This window comes from Zeugodacus cucurbitae, chromosome 6 (assembly GCF_028554725.1).
Source record: "Zeugodacus cucurbitae isolate PBARC_wt_2022May chromosome 6, idZeuCucr1.2, whole genome shotgun sequence".
Lineage (NCBI taxonomy): Eukaryota > Metazoa > Arthropoda > Insecta > Diptera > Tephritidae > Zeugodacus > Zeugodacus cucurbitae.
Window position 1 is genome coordinate 27,948,511 of NC_071671.1, and position 18,538 is coordinate 27,967,048.

At 34.6% G+C, this 18,538-nt stretch overlaps 2 protein-coding genes across 7 annotated transcripts; both read right to left on the reverse strand.

Annotated features, from left to right (window-relative positions):
• Positions 1-834: 834 nt before the first annotated feature.
• Positions 835-3,068, reverse strand: LOC128922647 (zinc finger BED domain-containing protein 4-like). Its single transcript, XM_054233862.1, has 2 exons — positions 2,882-3,068; positions 835-2,814 (listed from the first exon to the last, which is right to left on the reverse strand). The coding sequence occupies exon 2, from the start codon at positions 2,803-2,805 to the stop codon at positions 1,222-1,224; it is 1,584 nt and encodes a 527-aa protein (XP_054089837.1). The 5' UTR covers positions 2,806-2,814; positions 2,882-3,068; the 3' UTR covers positions 835-1,221.
• An 882-nt stretch (positions 3,069-3,950) lies between these two features.
• Positions 3,951-17,922, reverse strand: Rem1_0 (uncharacterized). Of its 6 annotated transcripts, XM_029045074.2 has the most exons (12): positions 17,381-17,654; positions 17,134-17,315; positions 14,369-14,767; positions 11,930-12,827; positions 11,530-11,872; positions 11,293-11,476; positions 9,597-9,710; positions 9,439-9,539; positions 9,193-9,290; positions 7,554-7,746; positions 6,917-7,017; positions 3,953-6,720 (listed from the first exon to the last, which is right to left on the reverse strand). In XM_029045074.2, exons 3-12 carry the CDS (start codon positions 14,590-14,592, stop codon positions 6,562-6,564), a joined length of 2,415 nt encoding a protein of 804 aa, XP_028900907.1. In that variant the 5' UTR covers positions 14,593-14,767; positions 17,134-17,315; positions 17,381-17,654; the 3' UTR covers positions 3,953-6,561. The 6 variants fall into 6 exon arrangements, with proteins under 6 accessions (XP_028900908.1, XP_028900907.1, XP_054089836.1 ...); XM_054233861.1 differs by lacking the exons at positions 17,134-17,315; positions 17,381-17,654 and adding an exon at positions 17,661-17,922; XM_011195630.3 differs by lacking the exon at positions 17,134-17,315 and having other exon boundaries at positions 9,193-9,284; positions 17,411-17,654.
• Positions 17,923-18,538: the final 616 nt, after the last annotated feature.

Genomic DNA, 18,538 nt, shown 5'->3' on the forward strand with positions numbered 1-18,538 from the left:
CTTGTTTGACAGATCACGCGTGAGTCATGTCAAGCTGTCATGTTATTTTTGATAACCGACTATTTGATGCCTGAAATTGGAGGTCGTAGTCTCGGCGACATTTGATTTCAACAAGACGGCGTCCCTACCCACTAGGGATGCAAACATCGTGAAATGAAACATCGATGGTTCGATGTATCGATGTTTCTTCAAAACCCATCGAAATCAAAAACATCGGCCGATACATCGAAACATCGATGTATTTTTGAACTTTTTTAACTTATTTTAAATTTAGTGTGAAAAGCTAAGGGATACAAAGCAGAAGAATAAATAAATGAAATGTAGTACGTCTTAAGTTGATACACTTTATTTCACTGTTAAATTTTTTTCTCAATAAGTAACAGAATTTCACAACAACGACATGGGAAGTTTTTTCACTGTCATTTCTTTTCGATTTTACTTCTGCGTGATAGTTGCCCTGGGTTTAGAAAACGGTCGTTTACTCAGCACTGAAGTGGCCACAATGTGTAAATATTAATAAGCCTATTTATACAACTCCGGAAACACAGTATTCATATCAACCCAAACTCTATTGGCTTCTGATTAGGGATGCAAACATCGTGAAATTAAACATCGATGGTTCGATGTATCGATGTTTCTCCAAAACCCATCGAAATCAAAAACATCGGCCATTAAAACATCGATGTATTTTTGAACTTTTTTAACGTATTTTATAAGTGAGCATAAAAGGCTTATTTCAGAACCATAAATAAGTGAAATACAGTAGTACGCCTTTAGTTGATATATATTTGAGCTACCTATTAAAACCTTTTCTCAATAAATAAAATATATAAATAGTTTTTTAACAAACAACAAATTATTTATTTAAAACAGAATTTTCCTGTCAAGCGATTTCTTTGCTGTGTGATCGTTGCTCCAGCTTTAGAAAACAGTCGTTCACTAGGTACTGAAGTGGCCACAATAGATAAATATTTGGAAGCTTGTTTATACAATTCGGGGAATACATTTTTCATACCATCCCACATTTCTGTTGGATTCTGATTGATAGAAGCAACAGCCGATCCAAGATACATTTGCACTTCAACTTCCGTTGTTGTAATAGCAGATGAATTGGAAAACTTACATTTCATATTTTGGTGGGCCAACTGTTTATGATGGCTCCAAATATCAAACGGGTTTTCTGTTGCAAACTCATCCGAAGATTCCGTCGTACTAACGCTATTATTTGCATCCTTTATATTTAAATACAAAACTGTTTTTTTTTTTAGCCAGTGCATCTTTAAAATGCAGTAATTTGAATCTCGGATCCAATACAGTAGCCAACACCAGAACTGAATTAAATTCAAGTTTGTCAAATCTCTTATTCATGTTCTTTTGCAGTTCACTTTTTGGCTCCCCTACAATAGCATCTTGAGCTGAAATTTTTGTCAGAGCTTCAGTTAAACAGCTTACTAAAGGTATAACCTTGCTAATGGTAACGTAGGTATCAGCCGAAATCTCCCTGGTCACAATTTCAAAACACTTTAATAATTCAATCAGCTCCTTAATTTTGTTCAGCTCGGAGGCATTAACCATAGAGGGTGCTTCTGGGCGAGTGAGCAGTACTTCACTTAAAATAGGGGCTAACTGGACAAATCTCTCTAACATATAAAAACATGAATTCCATCGCGTTCTTACGTCAAGAATCATTTTCTTGGTATTACTTGTAGAAGCCCCGGTGTCTATTTGTTTCTGCCGCAATTGATCACTGGCATTAACACTTCTTTTAATAAACTTAACAATGTCGCGCACCTTAGTTATCAAAGCTGATACTTCCGTGGACTTATCTATTGATTGCGTTACAACCAAATTAAGCGTGTGTGCGAAGCAGGGTATTATTTTTTTTTCGCCAAACAAGCTTCTATTTAATTTCATCATGGTTGAATCATTATCAGTTACACAAGCAGAAACTTTATTTATGGAAACGTTCCACTCGTTGAAAAGTTTACGCATAGTTCCTTCTATATAAGCTGCTGTATGACTTTCGTGCAGTTCGATTACTCCAAACGTCCCACTCAACAAACGTAAATTGTCCAAAAAATGAATTGTTACCCCAAGGAACGACTGATTTTTCATTGTCTCCGTCCATATGTCATACGTTAGGCAATAGCTGTCGCACTTTCGAATATACTCTTTGAAAATTGAAGACAGCGCTTCATATTTTTCATCCACTCGTAATTTTATTGTTTCTCTACTTGGAACTTTAAAAAGCGGAACCAGTTCTTTCATCATCTGCAGAAAACCTTTTCCTTCTACAGTGGAAAATGGCTTGTTGTCCATTATAATATATTTCACAATTGCTTCAGTAATTTTCTTTGATTTAGACCCATCTTGGTAAGAAATACTTTTGACCTGCTCAAAAAAGTCTTTCACATTAGGTTGGATCAGCGCTGGCAACTGATCCGATTTATTTTGCAGTACTGACGGAGTACATGTACTAGGAGACGATTCAATACATGCAGTCTTCTTACTACTATTATCGGATAACTCACTTGACGCTGTCGTCCCAGCGGTTGGTGTTATGTTCATTATATCAGAAATTTTTCGCTGTTTTGGTTCCGAGTGCGGCGTAGTTTTGGAGGAGCATTCTGCATCATCAACTTGATCGAGTAATACCTTTTTATGTACATTCTCAACGTGACAGCGAAGATTCGACGTATTACCTAATGTTTTTAATTTCTTGCTGCAGATTTTGCATGTGGCGGAAGCATCTGAATTTCTTATAAAGAAGCTCCAGACCCTGCTTTTTAATTTTGAAGGCAGCATTTTGAAAATCTGAAATATTGTGTACATATTTAATCGTCTAATGCAATTATTTACATATATTTTATATTCACTACACCTGTAATAAAGTTGTGATTGATAACAGATGAATTCGAAACAACACTTATATTAAACACTCAAAAACAACTTCTAACACACATAGCACGAAATAGACTGTCACACAAAATGTATTTTCGATTTTTTGTAAAACTTATTTCGCATTAATTCATAAGCGAATTCTCAGTATTATTCAAGTGCACATTCAACCAACGAATTCTCCGTAGCAGATGTTTTCGCATTAATACCGAGAAAAAGTGCTGCAAAGATGTGGAGTAAAATTTGAAAAAAACATCGACATAAAACATCTTTGAAAGTGACATCGATATTTTTAGAATCACAACATCGATGGCTAACATCGATGCTTTTTGACGAAAACATCGATGTTTCAGAAACATCGACACATCGTTTGCATCCCTACTTCTGATTGGTAGGGGTAACAGCCGAGATACACTTTCTCTTCAACCTTCCGTCCCTGTAATTGTAGATAAATTTGACAGCTTACATTTCACCTTTTGGTGGACCAAATGTTTATTCTGGTTCCAAATATCAAACGAGTATTCTGTTTCACACTCAGCCGAAAATTCCGTTGTATCAGAGCGATTCTTTGGATTTTTCATGAAACATAAAAAAAGTATTTCTTTTAGCCACAGCATCTTTAAAGTGCAGTAATTTGAACCTCTGACCTAACGCAGTAGTCTGCGCCAGAATTAAATTGTATAAATAAATTCCCTTAACGAATTCTCCGTATTTTACAAAAATCGAATTCCAATGTAATAAAGCGTATCCAAATAGAGTGTTTCGGGTTAATATCCTACATCCCTACTACCCACACATCGCATCAATAACACTTCGGTGAGCAGATAATTCACCAGTTACCAGTCGAAATGCTCGAACGAGTCATCGAAAATTGGACTCAAGATGTACCAACATTTAAAACAGATAATCTTCAAAACAATAAAAGCCAAAGAATGTTCTTTCGAATGATAATAAATTAAAATCTCCATTAAATTTGAATTTTCTGTGTGTTTTTTTTTTCTTTAAACAAGTAGTTAACCTGGCAATAGATCACCCTTTATTATTTTCTTCGGTATATTCAGTGACGATTTTCAGAGGCTTGCACACGAACATATGCCATTTATTAATTTTTTAATATTATTTTGTACATTACAGTCAACATTTAACAGTTATAAAGCGTCTTTACTCTTTAAGAAAACACATTTAATACATATGTATGTATGTACCATAAATGTACTTGTTTGTATATATAACTACTTAACTACGATAACATACACAAAATGTCTTATTTCATATAATTGTTCAAATATGCATATATGTATGTATAGAAATATAGTAATTGTATAAGTATATATGTATATGTATGTATGTATATTTTGATAAGATTGGAAGATAGTCATTAACACTTTTTAGTTCAACACCATAGCTACAAAATGTGTTTTTTTTTCGTTTATTACATTTAATAACATTGTGTTCAATGCGAAAAATTGACAATATAAAAACTTATATACTTAGATATATGTATCTATGAATCCACTCACATGGACATATAGCGTATATGTATTAGTAAATTGAGAGTTTGCAAGATTTCAATAATATTGATGCATGTTTAAATAAGTCTTCGTAAAATTATAGCATTAGCCATGACTAGAGTCCCAAGTCTCCACGTTAGTCGAGTCTACTTAACCGCAACGGGCCTAGACTGTTACCTTGGCAGCATTCTTCCCTGATTGTTTCGAGAATAATTTCACCCGAAAAATTTTTCACTTTCTTTACACCTAGCGACTGCTAGACAGTCAATGCAAACATCTTCGAGCGTATTTCAGCACTACTTCTCATAAAATCTAGTAGCCTTTAAAACAAAGGTGTTGGACAACACCATGGTTTACATCATATTTGAAAGAGAAGCTCGTTTACTTTTCGAGTAAATTGAAGTTTGTTGATGATCATCATAACATATGTATACCCTTAGCATTTAGTTTTTGGAATTTTTTAAATCGTTCAGAAATGTTATTCATATAGAAATTATAGTCCTATGTGATCAAATTGAATGTGTTTAGCAATTTTTACATCATAGTGTTGTTACAATATAACAAGAACTACTACATAATTTTACTAATTTCTTTTTAGATTTTAACAACATTAAATTTTATTATGACATCAATTTATTTTGTTTCAGTGTTACTAACAATATCACCCAGTCTTATTAGCCGCACCTGTAGGCCCATATGAAATTAAGTTCGCGTGACCAACGGCCCATTTCTATGACAAATAAACGAGAGTAAAATTTCGTAATACCTTGGGATAGAAAACTCAACAGTTTACATGGCAGCAATTTATTTGGAGGCTCAAGCGTTTGGAGAACATCCACTTCATGCACAATACTGGAAAGGTGGATCAGGTTTCTTTACATATTGCATATGACCATAAAATTGACACTTTCGTAAATTTTAGTGATATTGTTCCATTAAGTCACGAAGACGCAACGCTTAAAACTATATACTTAAAGTATTCAATAAATTTACCACTAGAAATAAATAGGACTAAGTATCAGAGGAAAGAGATATAAAATAATGCTCAATTTAGCCATTTTTAATTGTTTCGTAATAATTTTATTATATTCTAATTGTGTCTCCATTGATTTAATTAATTTTCCAAACCTCTTATGGGAGATTTATACTATAGTGTATATAGTTTAACAGTTATATTAGGCGGTCTGCTATTAGTATTAATTTCATTTTCACGGACAACTCAAAAAGTAATTTACTTTAAGTTCTTTTTAAATTGTAATTAGAAATCGATGTCTTAAGTGTAATACAAAACAAATAATTGAAAATAACTTTATTTGACCGAAAAATATTTAAAATGGTGAAATCGGTTTATAACCATGTCCAATTCCAAGGTATGTAAGTTTTATATTTAAAAGCATACAATTACGTAGATTCGTAAGTTTTTCTAAGTATTCATTGGGGTTTATAGTTGAGCACTTGCTTCTTACGTATAAAAGTCATAATCAAAGAGTTTTGGGGTGAATTATTATTATTTGTCTACTCGAGTATGGAGTATGCTCCGCGCATTTTATAAGCTATGCCATAAAGAGTATATTAAAACTTGTTCATACAGATTATGTTGTGTAAATATACTAGCTTGTGTCTGAATGTATTGCTCATATTTGTTTCGACTTGTAAAAACAGTATCACAACTGTGTGATCCTATATAATTCGGCATATATACAAGTACATCGTCATTAAAAGTTGTAGGTAGTTTGTTGATATATGAAAGAGCTTGATATTTTTTAAACAATTCGTAGATATCCATTTCGTTTCATCGTATTCGTTATATAAATATTTAGTGATTCATTTGCAGTAGTTATAAAGTTTGTAAATTTTCAATTTAGAATTGAAAGCACAGCTAACAGATTTGCATTGCAGTTCGTTCAACACAGACATAGCTAAAACTTACACCTAAGTACATGTACATATATATTCTACTTAATAGTCACTATTTTCTCATATTGAATTACATACACTTACTACATACAAACATACTAAAACATAAATTTATAAACGTTCCTTTGAACGCTACACAATGTTGCTTCCCAAAAGGCAGATTTTGATAAATTTCAGTTGCTATGGAAAAGGTTTAAATACGCGGTTCCCTGCAGTTGGTATCACTTCCTCATACTTATAGAACATGTAGATTCTCACAACTTTTTGATTTGGAGATATCAGTAAGACAAATTTTTTGCAATATTTCCTTGGCCAAATGTAACGATATGTGTGTGCGGGAAGTTTTCAGTTTCGATGACGTAGCTCTCTTCTCTCGTGTTTCCTTCAAACGCATCTGAAATAAGGGTATGGAAAAAACTTTCATATGGAAATATAAATGTATAAGGAATCTCACATAGAACGTGGAACAAAATCGAAAATAAGTGTTTAACAACTTATTTTATAAAACTTGACTGAGCATTTGTAGAAAAATTAGTATATTAAGTTTTTTCTCGAAGCATTTAATATATGTTAAGTATGAGATTGTTTACCTGTTTTAGTATTCCCACTAGTAGTTCATCAACATTGTGTTGAATGCCACTGGATGTCTCTATAAATTTGGCATCGTGTGAGGCAGCTAAGGCTTTGCCTTCTACCAATGAAAAGAAAGAAATTCAATTGTTCACTAATTACATATAACTTGTAAAATAATATGTGAATGTTATGATCAAATCAATTTCTATCACAATCAATTATGATCAAATCACTTCTCATTCCATGCATTCTTTAATTCCCAAACCATTATTACTTTTCCTCATTCTATTATAGACACAATACCCTAATCTTTATCTCGATCGTGGATTGTGTTAAAAGGTTATGATGTCGATTTCGCGAATATCAGGGGTGAACATGAGGGGCTTTTAAAAGGACTAGTACCGAAAAGAGCAACATTTATTATTCAAAACGCTACTGAATAGAACACTATTTTTATCAAGGAACTGACACGAATAAATAATTTTTAAAACGGAAGGAAATTGTAAAATTCATTCAACATGGCTTTATCACTGCTATCGATACCTTTTAACAGCATCCAGCATATACATATTTGATATCTTCTCACAAAACAAAATAATTCAGACAGTTTAGTTTCAAAAACCTACACGCTTGCTTGTACCTGATTACTCTTACCTTGTGTTGAGATAACCCGAGCTCGGGCCAAATCCGCTTTGTTTCCCACAAGAATGACCGATTTGTCTTTAATGTAGTTTTCCTGCCACAAGTACTTTATAATTTCTTCTGCAACTCGAAAAGATGACTTTTCAACAACGGAGAAGACAACAACACATCCGTGTGGTTCATAAGTCGATAAAGAGTTTTCCACCTATTATTATTTAAAATTATAAACATTGGAATAAATCAATCAACGATTAATATATTTACAAAATGTATATGAAATAGATTAAGTAAGGCTATGAAACATTATAAAATATTTATTAATTTTATTATTTACATTTAAGCCAATCAAAACCTTTATAGTCTCTACTATTACACAAGTTTACAAATTCAGGTCAACTTTTGGATCTGAGCAGATAAGAACGATTCTTAACTATATTTGATATGCTGAATTCGAATATGCATTTAGTTTCTTAAGATTGATTCTAGTTTCCGAGTTCTCGCATGATAGCACCATTGTGCTATAAATAAGTGATTAGAGCAAATAAAAATGCAGAGACAGTGTTGCAAAGTTGATTCAAAGTGTTTTTGTTACGTTTGTGGTAGTTATATGATTAAAAAAAATAATAACAAATGCGCTCAAAGATGCGTATCTGTACTACTTTGGTTTCAGAGTAGCAGACACTCATAAGTCATGGATACCGAAATTTATTTGTAACGCATGCAAAACAAAGCTGTATACGTGGTCATTGAGAGAACGTGAGTACTGTTCCTTTCAATGCCAGCGCTCTCGAGAGAACTTAAAAACCATGTAGATGATTGCTACTTTTGTTTGATGAAAATTAAGGACATGTTTTCAAAATATCGTTTACCACTTTCTTGGTAATCACAAATCCTCTAATTTTAAGGAAATTATTGGCGATATGTTGCAAAATTATCGAAAGATTAGAGTTAGAATGTCTCTAAAGATCCATCCCACCTCGGTTTTTTTCCCGAAAACTTGGGTAATACGAGCGACGAACAAGGAGAACGGCTACACCAAGATCTAGCCAACATTGAAAGAAGATACCAAGGATTTTGGGATGAAGGCATGATGAGCGACTACTGTTGGACTCTAATACGTGAAACAGATACTAAACAATACAAAAGGCAAAGTTACACCAATCTTCATTTCTGATATGCTACTTTTAAGTTAATAAAATGAATATTATTTGACAAAAATCATAAAAAATTAAATTCTTGATTATTTCAAAAACTAGAATCAATCTTAAAAAACGAAATGAAGATTCGGATTCAGTGTCATCAATTGTCATAGAAACCACTTTTGGTTGCCCAGATCCAAAACCGTGTATACTTGTGTTATCATAGTAATTTTGAAAATTTTATGAAAAATACTGTTCGCATATTATGCTTCGAAAATAGTTGGAACCTCTAACAAACTTAGAATACACACCATAAATTGTAGCAAAAGCTGGGTTACAACACCAAATAGGAATGTAAACATTAAGCATAATGAAAATACATATATGTTCCTACTTTGCGTAAACTTCATACGAAACCGTCAATTTAAGAGCAACAGATAGATGAAATAAAACCCACGTATATTATGTATAACGCTATATATAAATATTAATTAATGAAAGATTCGACTTACGCTCATTTCCACCCTTGGATGATCAATGAATACCAACTCAGATTCCTCGTCATCCAACAAGACGCTCACTGTCTTTTCGCCAAATTCGTCATCTACAACTCAAATAAAAACATTTTACTAAAAACAGCACAGTAATAAACACAGTATATCTATGATCCCCATTATTTATTTGTCTCGCTGTACTCGTGCTAGTAATAAGAAAGATCACATGAATACGAAGACCGTACTCCGTAATCTTGTGCTTACCTAGACTGGCATCATATGTGTGCATGTACTCAGAGGTCATGAATTGGTTTACCAAAGCTGTTTTTCCAACACCCGAGTCACCTAACATTACAATGCGATATCTAAAATATAGAAACAATCAAAATATTTACTAGTTACTATGATAAAAAAAAACGAACCGTGGTGGCGGTGGAGGCTCCAGATCGTCCGAATCAGGTGTTGAAGGAACTGAGTCCACATTAGCATATCCACCTCCACAACATGATCCCTCAAATGGTGAACGTTCACTTGCTCTAAAAAAAAACACAGAAAGAAAATACTAATAAAAAAAATTTTGTTCTCTCTTAAAAATGAATCATTACTTTTGTTGGGAATAGGTTTTAAGAATGAACAAGTAAGGAAAGGCTAAGTTCGGGTGCAACCGAACATTTTATAAAGATAACACACATTATTAAGATAACACACAAATTTACCCATAAATCCGGCATAATGTTTAATAGAATAACGAAAATCGTCATATATAGTATATGAGGGCAGAGGTAATTCCTGAACCGATTTCATTAATTTTCACCAGCAAGGTACACTATATCCAAGACTATACGCTCACTTAATTTTGCTAAGATATCTCACATATTAACCAATATATATATGCGGAATAAATCCCACCGTATTTTTGAAAAATCTATAATTAGGTATATGGGAGCTAAGAGATGATATTTTTGAACGAGAAGTTATGACTTGATTTTAACCATTTCTGGTACAGAGTTACATTATTAGAAGAAAAAGATTTCCCCTGAATTAAATTAAGATATCTGAGAGATTTACCCATATTTTCGGTTAAAATTTACCATAAGGCACTGAGTTCTTCATATCCGATTTCCGGGGCATTGAAAAGTTAGAGTCCGTTTTCGACAATTTGTTCACAAGTGAAGCCAGAGATGATATGCACTATTTATGTACAGTTTTATTCCGCTATCTTCATTGGTTTCTTATGTATGCATTATAAAGTGAAGGAATCAGATGGAATTCAAAATTGAGTTATAAGGAAAGTAGTCGTGGTTGTGAACCGATTTCGGCCATTTTGTATCCGTGTTATCAGGGTGTCAAGAAAATATTATATACCGAATTTCATTCGAATCGGTCGAGTAGTTCCTGAGATATGGTTTTTGACCCATAAGTGGGCGATGCCAAGCTCATTTGCCATTTTGTAATCTGAGTGCAGCTTCTTTCAGCTATTTCTTCTGTAAACTTTAGTGTTTCTGACGTTTTTTGTTAGTGAGTTAACCCACTTTTAGTTATTTTCAACCTAACCTTTGTATTTGAGTGGGCGTGGTTATTATCCGATTTCAAGTATTTTCATGGTGTGTGGTGGGGTCCGTAAGAGAACCAACTGCAGAAAGTTTCGTTTATATAGCTTTGCGAGATATTCACATAAAACTTACTTAGGCGCGGGACCACGCACACTTTTCACAAAAAATTACATCCAGATATGTCCCTTCCTAGTGTGATCCTTTTTAACAAATTTTACTTTTCTAGCTTAATTTGTGGTCCGATTTCGCCCATTTTCAATACCAATCTCCAGGGTGCCAAGGAATACGTGTTCCAAGTTTCGTTAAGATATCTCAATATTTACTCAAGTTATCCGTTGCACGGACTGACGGACAGACAGACATCCGGATTTCAACTCGTCTCGTCATCCTGATCATTTAGATATACATATATAACCCAATATCTAACTCGTTTAATTTTATGACTTACAAACAACCCTTATGTGAACAAAACTATAATACTCTCTTAGCAACTAATGTTGCGAGGGTATAAAAAAAGTGAGAATTTGTTGTATTAAGATTTTTTTAAGGGGCAATCTTCTTTTACCTGCTATTAGTGGAATTTACACTGGTGTTACTACGCGACCGCCTGGATATAATGGAGTCCCCACAGTTCACCACATTGCCCTTGCTAATTGAAAAGTGTCTTAGTCGGTAAAGATCATCACTAGCCCGCGGATTATACGGACGCTCAGGGAGGGAGCACACACGTGGCCTAATATGATCTGGAACTGTGAAAAAATAATAATACACAATTTTTAAATATACTGTAAATTAAAAAAACCTGGTAGTTCAAGGAAATTTGATGTTCGACGTTGCCGACCGCGGTGTGAAGCTTGAAAAGCTAATGGCCCGATATCATCATTTGAGAATACAGATGTATTGGAGCAGGCACTTTTCATGGACTCCCTTGAACTACGGCGACTGGCTAAATATGCCAATCCACCTTTAGAACTACCTCTCCGTCTTGGCTTGTAACTTGTGTAAATTGAATCTTCTAAACCCTTATGCTTATTTAGAACACCTTCGGAGTTTCCAGTCAAATCACTGGTTGATCTACGGTGCTGCAGTGATGCGGCACTGTCTGAACAGGTTCGATCCAACGTAGAGTGGGAGCTATGTAATACCTATAATTATGTATAATTAAAGTTAGTGATATTATGACTATTCCAGCTTTAGGGAACCTGATAGCAAGGATTGGAAGTTATATTAATTGCGTGCCTTCGATGTTTACTTCTTCCCGGTTGCTCACATACGTTTGCCTCTCTTGACATTCCCTTTTCCGAAACGCCATCAATTTTCGATCGCTCAGAGAAAGATGTAGTGACAGTGGCAATGGTACTATTTGTTGTATCATACGAGTCACACGATAGCTGTGTGCTCTCCGTAACACACGAATCTCTTTTCACATAATAATTGTTGCTACTCAAACAATGCTCATCAATTTGAGAAATTTCCCACTCCGGTGGATTCATATCCTTACTGTCATATAAATTAGACATATTCTCTAAAGGTGTAGAACGCGAAAGCGGTTTTGATTTTTTTCTTTTTGCTTCACACATTTTTGGTGAGGTGGGTAATTGTGGCGATGCACCAATGCGTTCACTGCTATTTATTTTATAAACTTCTTTGGAAATTTCATCTTCAGGAGATATGGGCTCGTAATACTCAAATTTCTTATACGAAGGGTCTATGACTGGACTTATAGCTTCAAATACGAACTTTCTCGGTGAGTTAGGACTTCGTCGTGGTGATGATGTTGCAGGACCGCTAAGAAATGTGCCAGATGATGGCGAATCCATTGAATTTTCTTGGGATGATACGCCCCGTGGACTACGTGAGCCCGAAGTAGGTGTGTGATAATAAGATGGCGTTGAAACAGTATCGTCACAGCTATCATTGGCATAAGTGGTTGTTATCTTTGGACTACGAGGATTGTCATTTATGTTGGAATAATTGCCACATCTATTAGTCATTATGAATGGGTCGGAGTATGAGCTTTGTGCTCCGTAAGCTCGTCTTGCAGCAGGGCTTAGTGGTGGTTGCCTCGTTGAATCATAAGAATTAACATTGGGTAGACATCTAGGAAAAGATGAAAGCGATTATGATTAAGTGTGAACGTTATAAACTAACATGGACTGAGAAAACAATGGACTTTAATTGTATACCAAAAGATAAAAAAGAACTTGATCCGAGCTTTTAGCTGGAAAGCTCTTCAATCTCGTTTGAAAATAATGCAACAAAGCGAGATAACTTTGATAAATCCACCAGCAAATCCAAATTGGAGGATGGAGTCATATGTGACATCTACTACAGCGGCCATATAAAGGAGCGCAAATTCGGTGTGGGATTCGTGGTGGAAGAGAGACTCCATCGTCGAGTCCTGGCATTCACTCTGGTGGATGAACGTCTAGCTACAATCCGCATCAAAGCGAGGTTCTTCAACATATCGCTGATTTGCACCCACGTCCCGACGGAAGAGAAGGACGAAGTGATCAAAGATAACTTCTATGAGCGCTTAGAACGTACCTATGAGAGCAATACAATACAACAATAGACCAGATATTCACCATGCGCCAAATTTTGGAGAAGAACCGTGAAAATAGGATCGACACACACCATCTCTTTGTCGACTTTACAGCTGCTTCCGACAGCACGAAAAGGAGCTGCCTTTATGCCGCGATGTCTGAATCTGGTATCCCCGCAAAACTAATACGGCTGTGTAAGCTGACGTTGAGCAACACCAAAAGCTCCGTCAGGATCGGGAAGGACCTCTCCGAGCCGTTCGATACCAGACGAGGTTTCAGACAAGATGACTCACTCTCGTGTGATTTCCTTAACCTGATGCTGGAGAAAATAATACGAGCTGCAGAGCTAAATAGAGAAGGTATAACTTCTATAAGAGTGTACAGTTACTGGTCCGATGAGACGGCACTAGGAGTTTTCGAGAGAAAGGTTTTGCGGAAGATTTATGGTCCCTTAAGAATTGGCAACGGCGAATACCGCAGACGATGGAACGATGAGCTGTATGTGTTATTCGACGACGTAGACATAGTCCAGCGAATAAAAAAACAGCGGCTACGCTGGCTAGGTCATGTTGTTCGAATGGATGAAAGTGCTCCAGCTCTGAAAGTATTCGATGCATTACCCGCTGGTGGAAGCCGAGGAAGAGGGAGACCTCCACTCCGATGGAAGGACCAGGTGGAGAGGGACCTGGCTTCGCTTGGTATAACCAATTGGCGCCAAACTGCCAGAAGGAGGGATACGTGGCGCGCTGTTGTGGACTCGGCTATAACCGCGTAAGCGGTGTCTACGCCAGTCAAGAAGAAGAAATTCAAAAATTCCCACTCGTTTAGTCATAAAAGAAGAAATAATATTGAACATTAAGCTTAATCATGAATATCGTTAGAGTCGAATTTAAACAAAAATTAAGTTAATTATTCGAAAATGCAAAGTTAAAAATTTAAACATTTTCGTATTTCACTATTTTTGAAAATAGTGTCGAAGTAAAATTAAATATTTTATTCCAAACAAGTCAGGACATGAACTTTGGTCTACAAAAATAAAATGGTTTTTGTACTCTTTAGGACAATAATTTACATCTAAAGATCGAATAATTATACCTTGGAGCTTTGGAGGCCTTATGTGCTGTTACCGGGGAGCGCGAAGACATTAGATCCGATTTCTGGGTTATTGCTGATGGAAGGGAGATAAGTTTAGTTTTGCCTGCAGAAGCAATGTCCTCATTTAAGCCACGACGGGGTGATTGATGTGAATGTGTTAAACGGCTTTGGCTTTCATGCTTTTTAAGTTGTTTTTGGCTTTGATAGTCAATTTGTTGTTCCATTGAAGTTTAGTTGATATGCATAGGTTATATTATGAGTGAGTTTGGCACTTCTATCCAGACCGCTTTCCAAATAAGCACTTATTACGGAGGACATAGCCATACATACATTTAGTAAAGATTTAGACCCACAACTATTGATTTGAATTATCTCTTGGATCCGTTGCACATGTGGGCTCTGTAATACATTTAAAAGTGATTTACTGAAATTTTTTTTGTTATATGTATTCATTTAGTATTCTCGAGAAATTTCTGATTTAATAATTGTTCTGTTTTTTGTTCATTTGTTATTGAAATACTCTGCTTTGGAGTATTGGAGTTACGATTTCCTTAAATTCATTAATGATATTCGAATTTTCATGAGAGCCAATTATAATTCTTTGCAGAGTATTGAAGCGAGGCAATTCCAGCATAATAATTATTATACATTCTTTGTATGTACTGTGTTCGAACAAAAACACTGAACTTCTCTATAGCTACTGTGATCGAACTCAAATTACTAAACTGCAATTGCGATTGTAAATCACTGATATTTACAAAAATTGATCACAGTTGCTATATGTGATTTTTCAATCACAGTGAAAAAATCACCGGTAGTGAAATATCGCTCATCACTAGAACAAACGATAAACAAATAGTTTTGTTGTACTCTGCAACAAGTTGCTAAAGAGTTTGTTCACATAACGGTTGTTTGTAAGTCCTAAAACTAAACGAGTGAAAAATAGGGTTATATATACCAGAGTCATCGGGGTGACGAGTAGAGTTGAAATCTCTTCAGGCACTTCCTTATACAGTTGAAAAATGGAGAAAATCTGATTATAACCACGCCCACCTCCCATACAAAGGTTATGTTGAAAACTACTAAAAATACTTTAATTCAGTAAGGAAAATCACCATAAACCTTAAATTTCATTATAGTGATGGTAGAGAAGAGCTGCACTCAAATTTTTATACAAAATTTTATAGGGGCGTGGATCCGCCAACTTATGGGTCAAAAACAATATTTCCGAAACAACTCTACCAATTTCAATAAAATTCGGTTCATAATATATTCCTAGCGTCCCAATGATATGTTATGAAAATAGGCCCAATCGGTTCACAAACACCCCTACTTCCCATATACCAGAACTTTGAAGTCGATCTGAATCGTTTACTTTACAATATATAAAGTAAGCACTAGTGAAGATATCGGAACAGAATTTTCCACAAATACTGCATTTACAGGGTGGCATCGCCCTTCTTAAAATCGACGATATCGGACCATAAGTATTCAATGCCCCATTTTGAAGAATTCAGAATTTTCTTCTAATAATATGTCAAAAATAAGTGAAATCGGGTCATAACGTCCCCTAGCTCCTAATATTAGGGTTTTCAAACTTCCAATGGACTTTGTACCATATATGTATATGCCGAATTATAATTTATATAGAATTATAATAATAAAATTAATTAAATAAATTGTGAGAGTATAAAATGTTCGGTTACACCCGAACTTAGCCCTTCCTTACTTGTTTTCTTTATTTTTGATCGCGATCACCTTTATGAATTTTCTTTGAAATATCCTATTCTCTGATGATGGAACCAAAAAATAGTTCAAAATTATTGTTAACCTGCAATAACAATAATTTGTAAAAAAAGAACATTTAATACAAATTTTATTAAATTAAGTTTAGCACAGAAATTTTTTAACCTTTTAATAGATTGATAAATAAAGCAATTGATTAAAGGAGGGAAGTCCATGTAAATAAAAAAAACTATTTTTTTTCTTTTTCGATAAACTGAAAATACAGTATGTTGAGCGTGTACTGACGAGAGGAAAAAAATCTCGAATTTTGACGAACTATAGCTAATATAATGGAGAGGGTCAGAGTGCGTAGTACAAAGTATTAAAACTTTAAATGAGATTATCTCCAAATATTATTTTTAAATATAATATTATAAATAAAACACGAATAAATTATTGAATTTACCCATACTGGCTTGAACTACTATTTTACCAAAATTAATTAACATTTTTCATTTTATAAATTGAGTTGCTAAACGTTTCGGAAATAGATTTTACAAATCTATCTCCAGTGTGTTCTATACGTAGTGGAGTGTTACAATTATTACTATTAAATATTTCGGTATTATAAAATGTGTAATAAAGTGGACATAGAATATATTTTAGGATGACTTCAGCATATACACAACAATCGTTTGCTGCCTCTAACTATCTAACTAGGAGGTATGCGTAAATAATAAATACAAACACACATCTGTTTATATACACGTACATCCTTATATATTAAACAAGCCACAAGTTGACAGCTTTCCACCACCATCTCCAGGTGCCCCTGCCTGATTCTCTACTCTTACGTGCTTGTTAATAAGTAATGGGCAATCACGAAAGTAACAAGTGAGCGAGCAACAAGTGCTATTCAAAACCCATGTTAACCTTGTCAAAGTAATTGCAAAAAACAAAAAAAAAAACACAATCATTCCAGCTGAGCGCCCACCAACCACGGTTATGAACATTTCACTCATAGTCCATGGCTTTCTTACTATTTGTATGTAGGTGTATGCGGTCGGCCTTTCTCAAACAATGCGACACTTCTTAATTGTCGCAACTTTTAGCATTGCCCTTTATCATTCTACTGAAGTGTTCTTCTACTTTTCTTTATGCCTCCACGATGGCGGATTAGTTTTGATAATATGATACTATTCGCTTATGAGCACTGCACTGACTGGAATCAATACTTATAGGTAATGAGATACATTGTTGCACACATACTAATTTTTAATAACTCACATTGATGATGGTCTCTCGTCTGTTACATACCATATATTCGCAAAACAGTCCTAACGAAAATTTGAAGTATACTTTTTAATAATTTGCACTGTGCATTGCAATGAATACCAGCAATTTAACTATTTTCCATAAAAGCGCATATTGAGCCACTGACAGATACATTTTACCCAGCTTCAGCCATTTTATTAAAGCCCGCAGCACTTTCGAAATCAACACTATTGCTGAGCATGTATTTGCACTTAATTCGATGTTGTCTTCTCCGATGTCAAAGTAAAACTACCTTTCTCCGTGTGGATTTTCGTCTACTTGAATGCGTGTTCTCAGATACTAATATTCTACCAGCAGCTTCTATTGAATGCTATATAAGCTTTACTCTCAGTGATAAGCTGTATAGACGTATTTAAAAGCTCTATGGCCTACCAGCTCTCAAACTGTAAGTACAGCAATGATTCCAGCGAGCTTTTTATTTTTCAACATATAAGTTAAGGCCCGGTTACACACAGAAAGTGCTGCATATGTATGCATATGAAAATTTCATGACAGATTGTTTATCCGAAATTAAATCGAAATGACTGCTGCTATCTGCAGTTTTATATCCCAAATATTAGTTTTTGTTATAAATATTATCAAGACCCTGGTTGAAACGGTAAGCATAAATTTAATTGTCATCGAAGTCATCTAACGTGATACTCAGAAAACGACTTAAGCGGGGATCACTGTATAGAGCCATTATTGTATAACCACAAGAAGGAGCTTTTATATTACTGGACGTCGACTGTATATGAAAAAAAAATCGTAAAAATACCCTTTTTTCAGCCTTTCAAATCCTTCCTTTTCTTAAAGTTGCTTAACTCATCCACAATGTACAGTACACAGATTCATTGTCAAATAAATTTGTAATCTTAAATATGGCGTTTTACTATATGTGAACGTGATAGTATCCCGTTTCGTACAATCTTTTAATCGCTCAAAATTTCCAAAAAATATGTAATAAAAATGTTAATAACTAAACATTTGTTTCTGACCAAATTGGTACGGAAATTAGTCATTTGTTATGAAATGGAGCACTTCCACTTTTAATAAAATGTGTATCCTTTTATATTCCGTCACCCCTGTGCCAAATTAGATAATAGTAGAATATGAATAATTGTGGAGTTA

Bases quoted from the DNA above. Each gene is read 5' to 3' on its own strand.
- LOC128922647 (XM_054233862.1), bottom strand. From the start codon at position 2,805: ATGCTGCCTTCAAAATTAAAAAGCAGGGTCTGGAGCTTCTTTATAAGA.
- Rem1_0 (XM_054233861.1), bottom strand. From the start codon at position 14,592: ATGGAACAACAAATTGACTATCAAAGCCAAAAACAACTTAAAAAGCAT. The intron at 9,291-9,438 runs GTAAGCACAAGA...TTTTTATTTGAG, and splicing joins CACATATGATGCCAGTCTAG to TTGTAGATGACGAATTTGGC. The intron at 7,018-7,553 runs GTAAGAGTAATC...TTTCATTGGTAG, and splicing joins TCGGGTTATCTCAACACAAG to AAGGCAAAGCCTTAGCTGCC.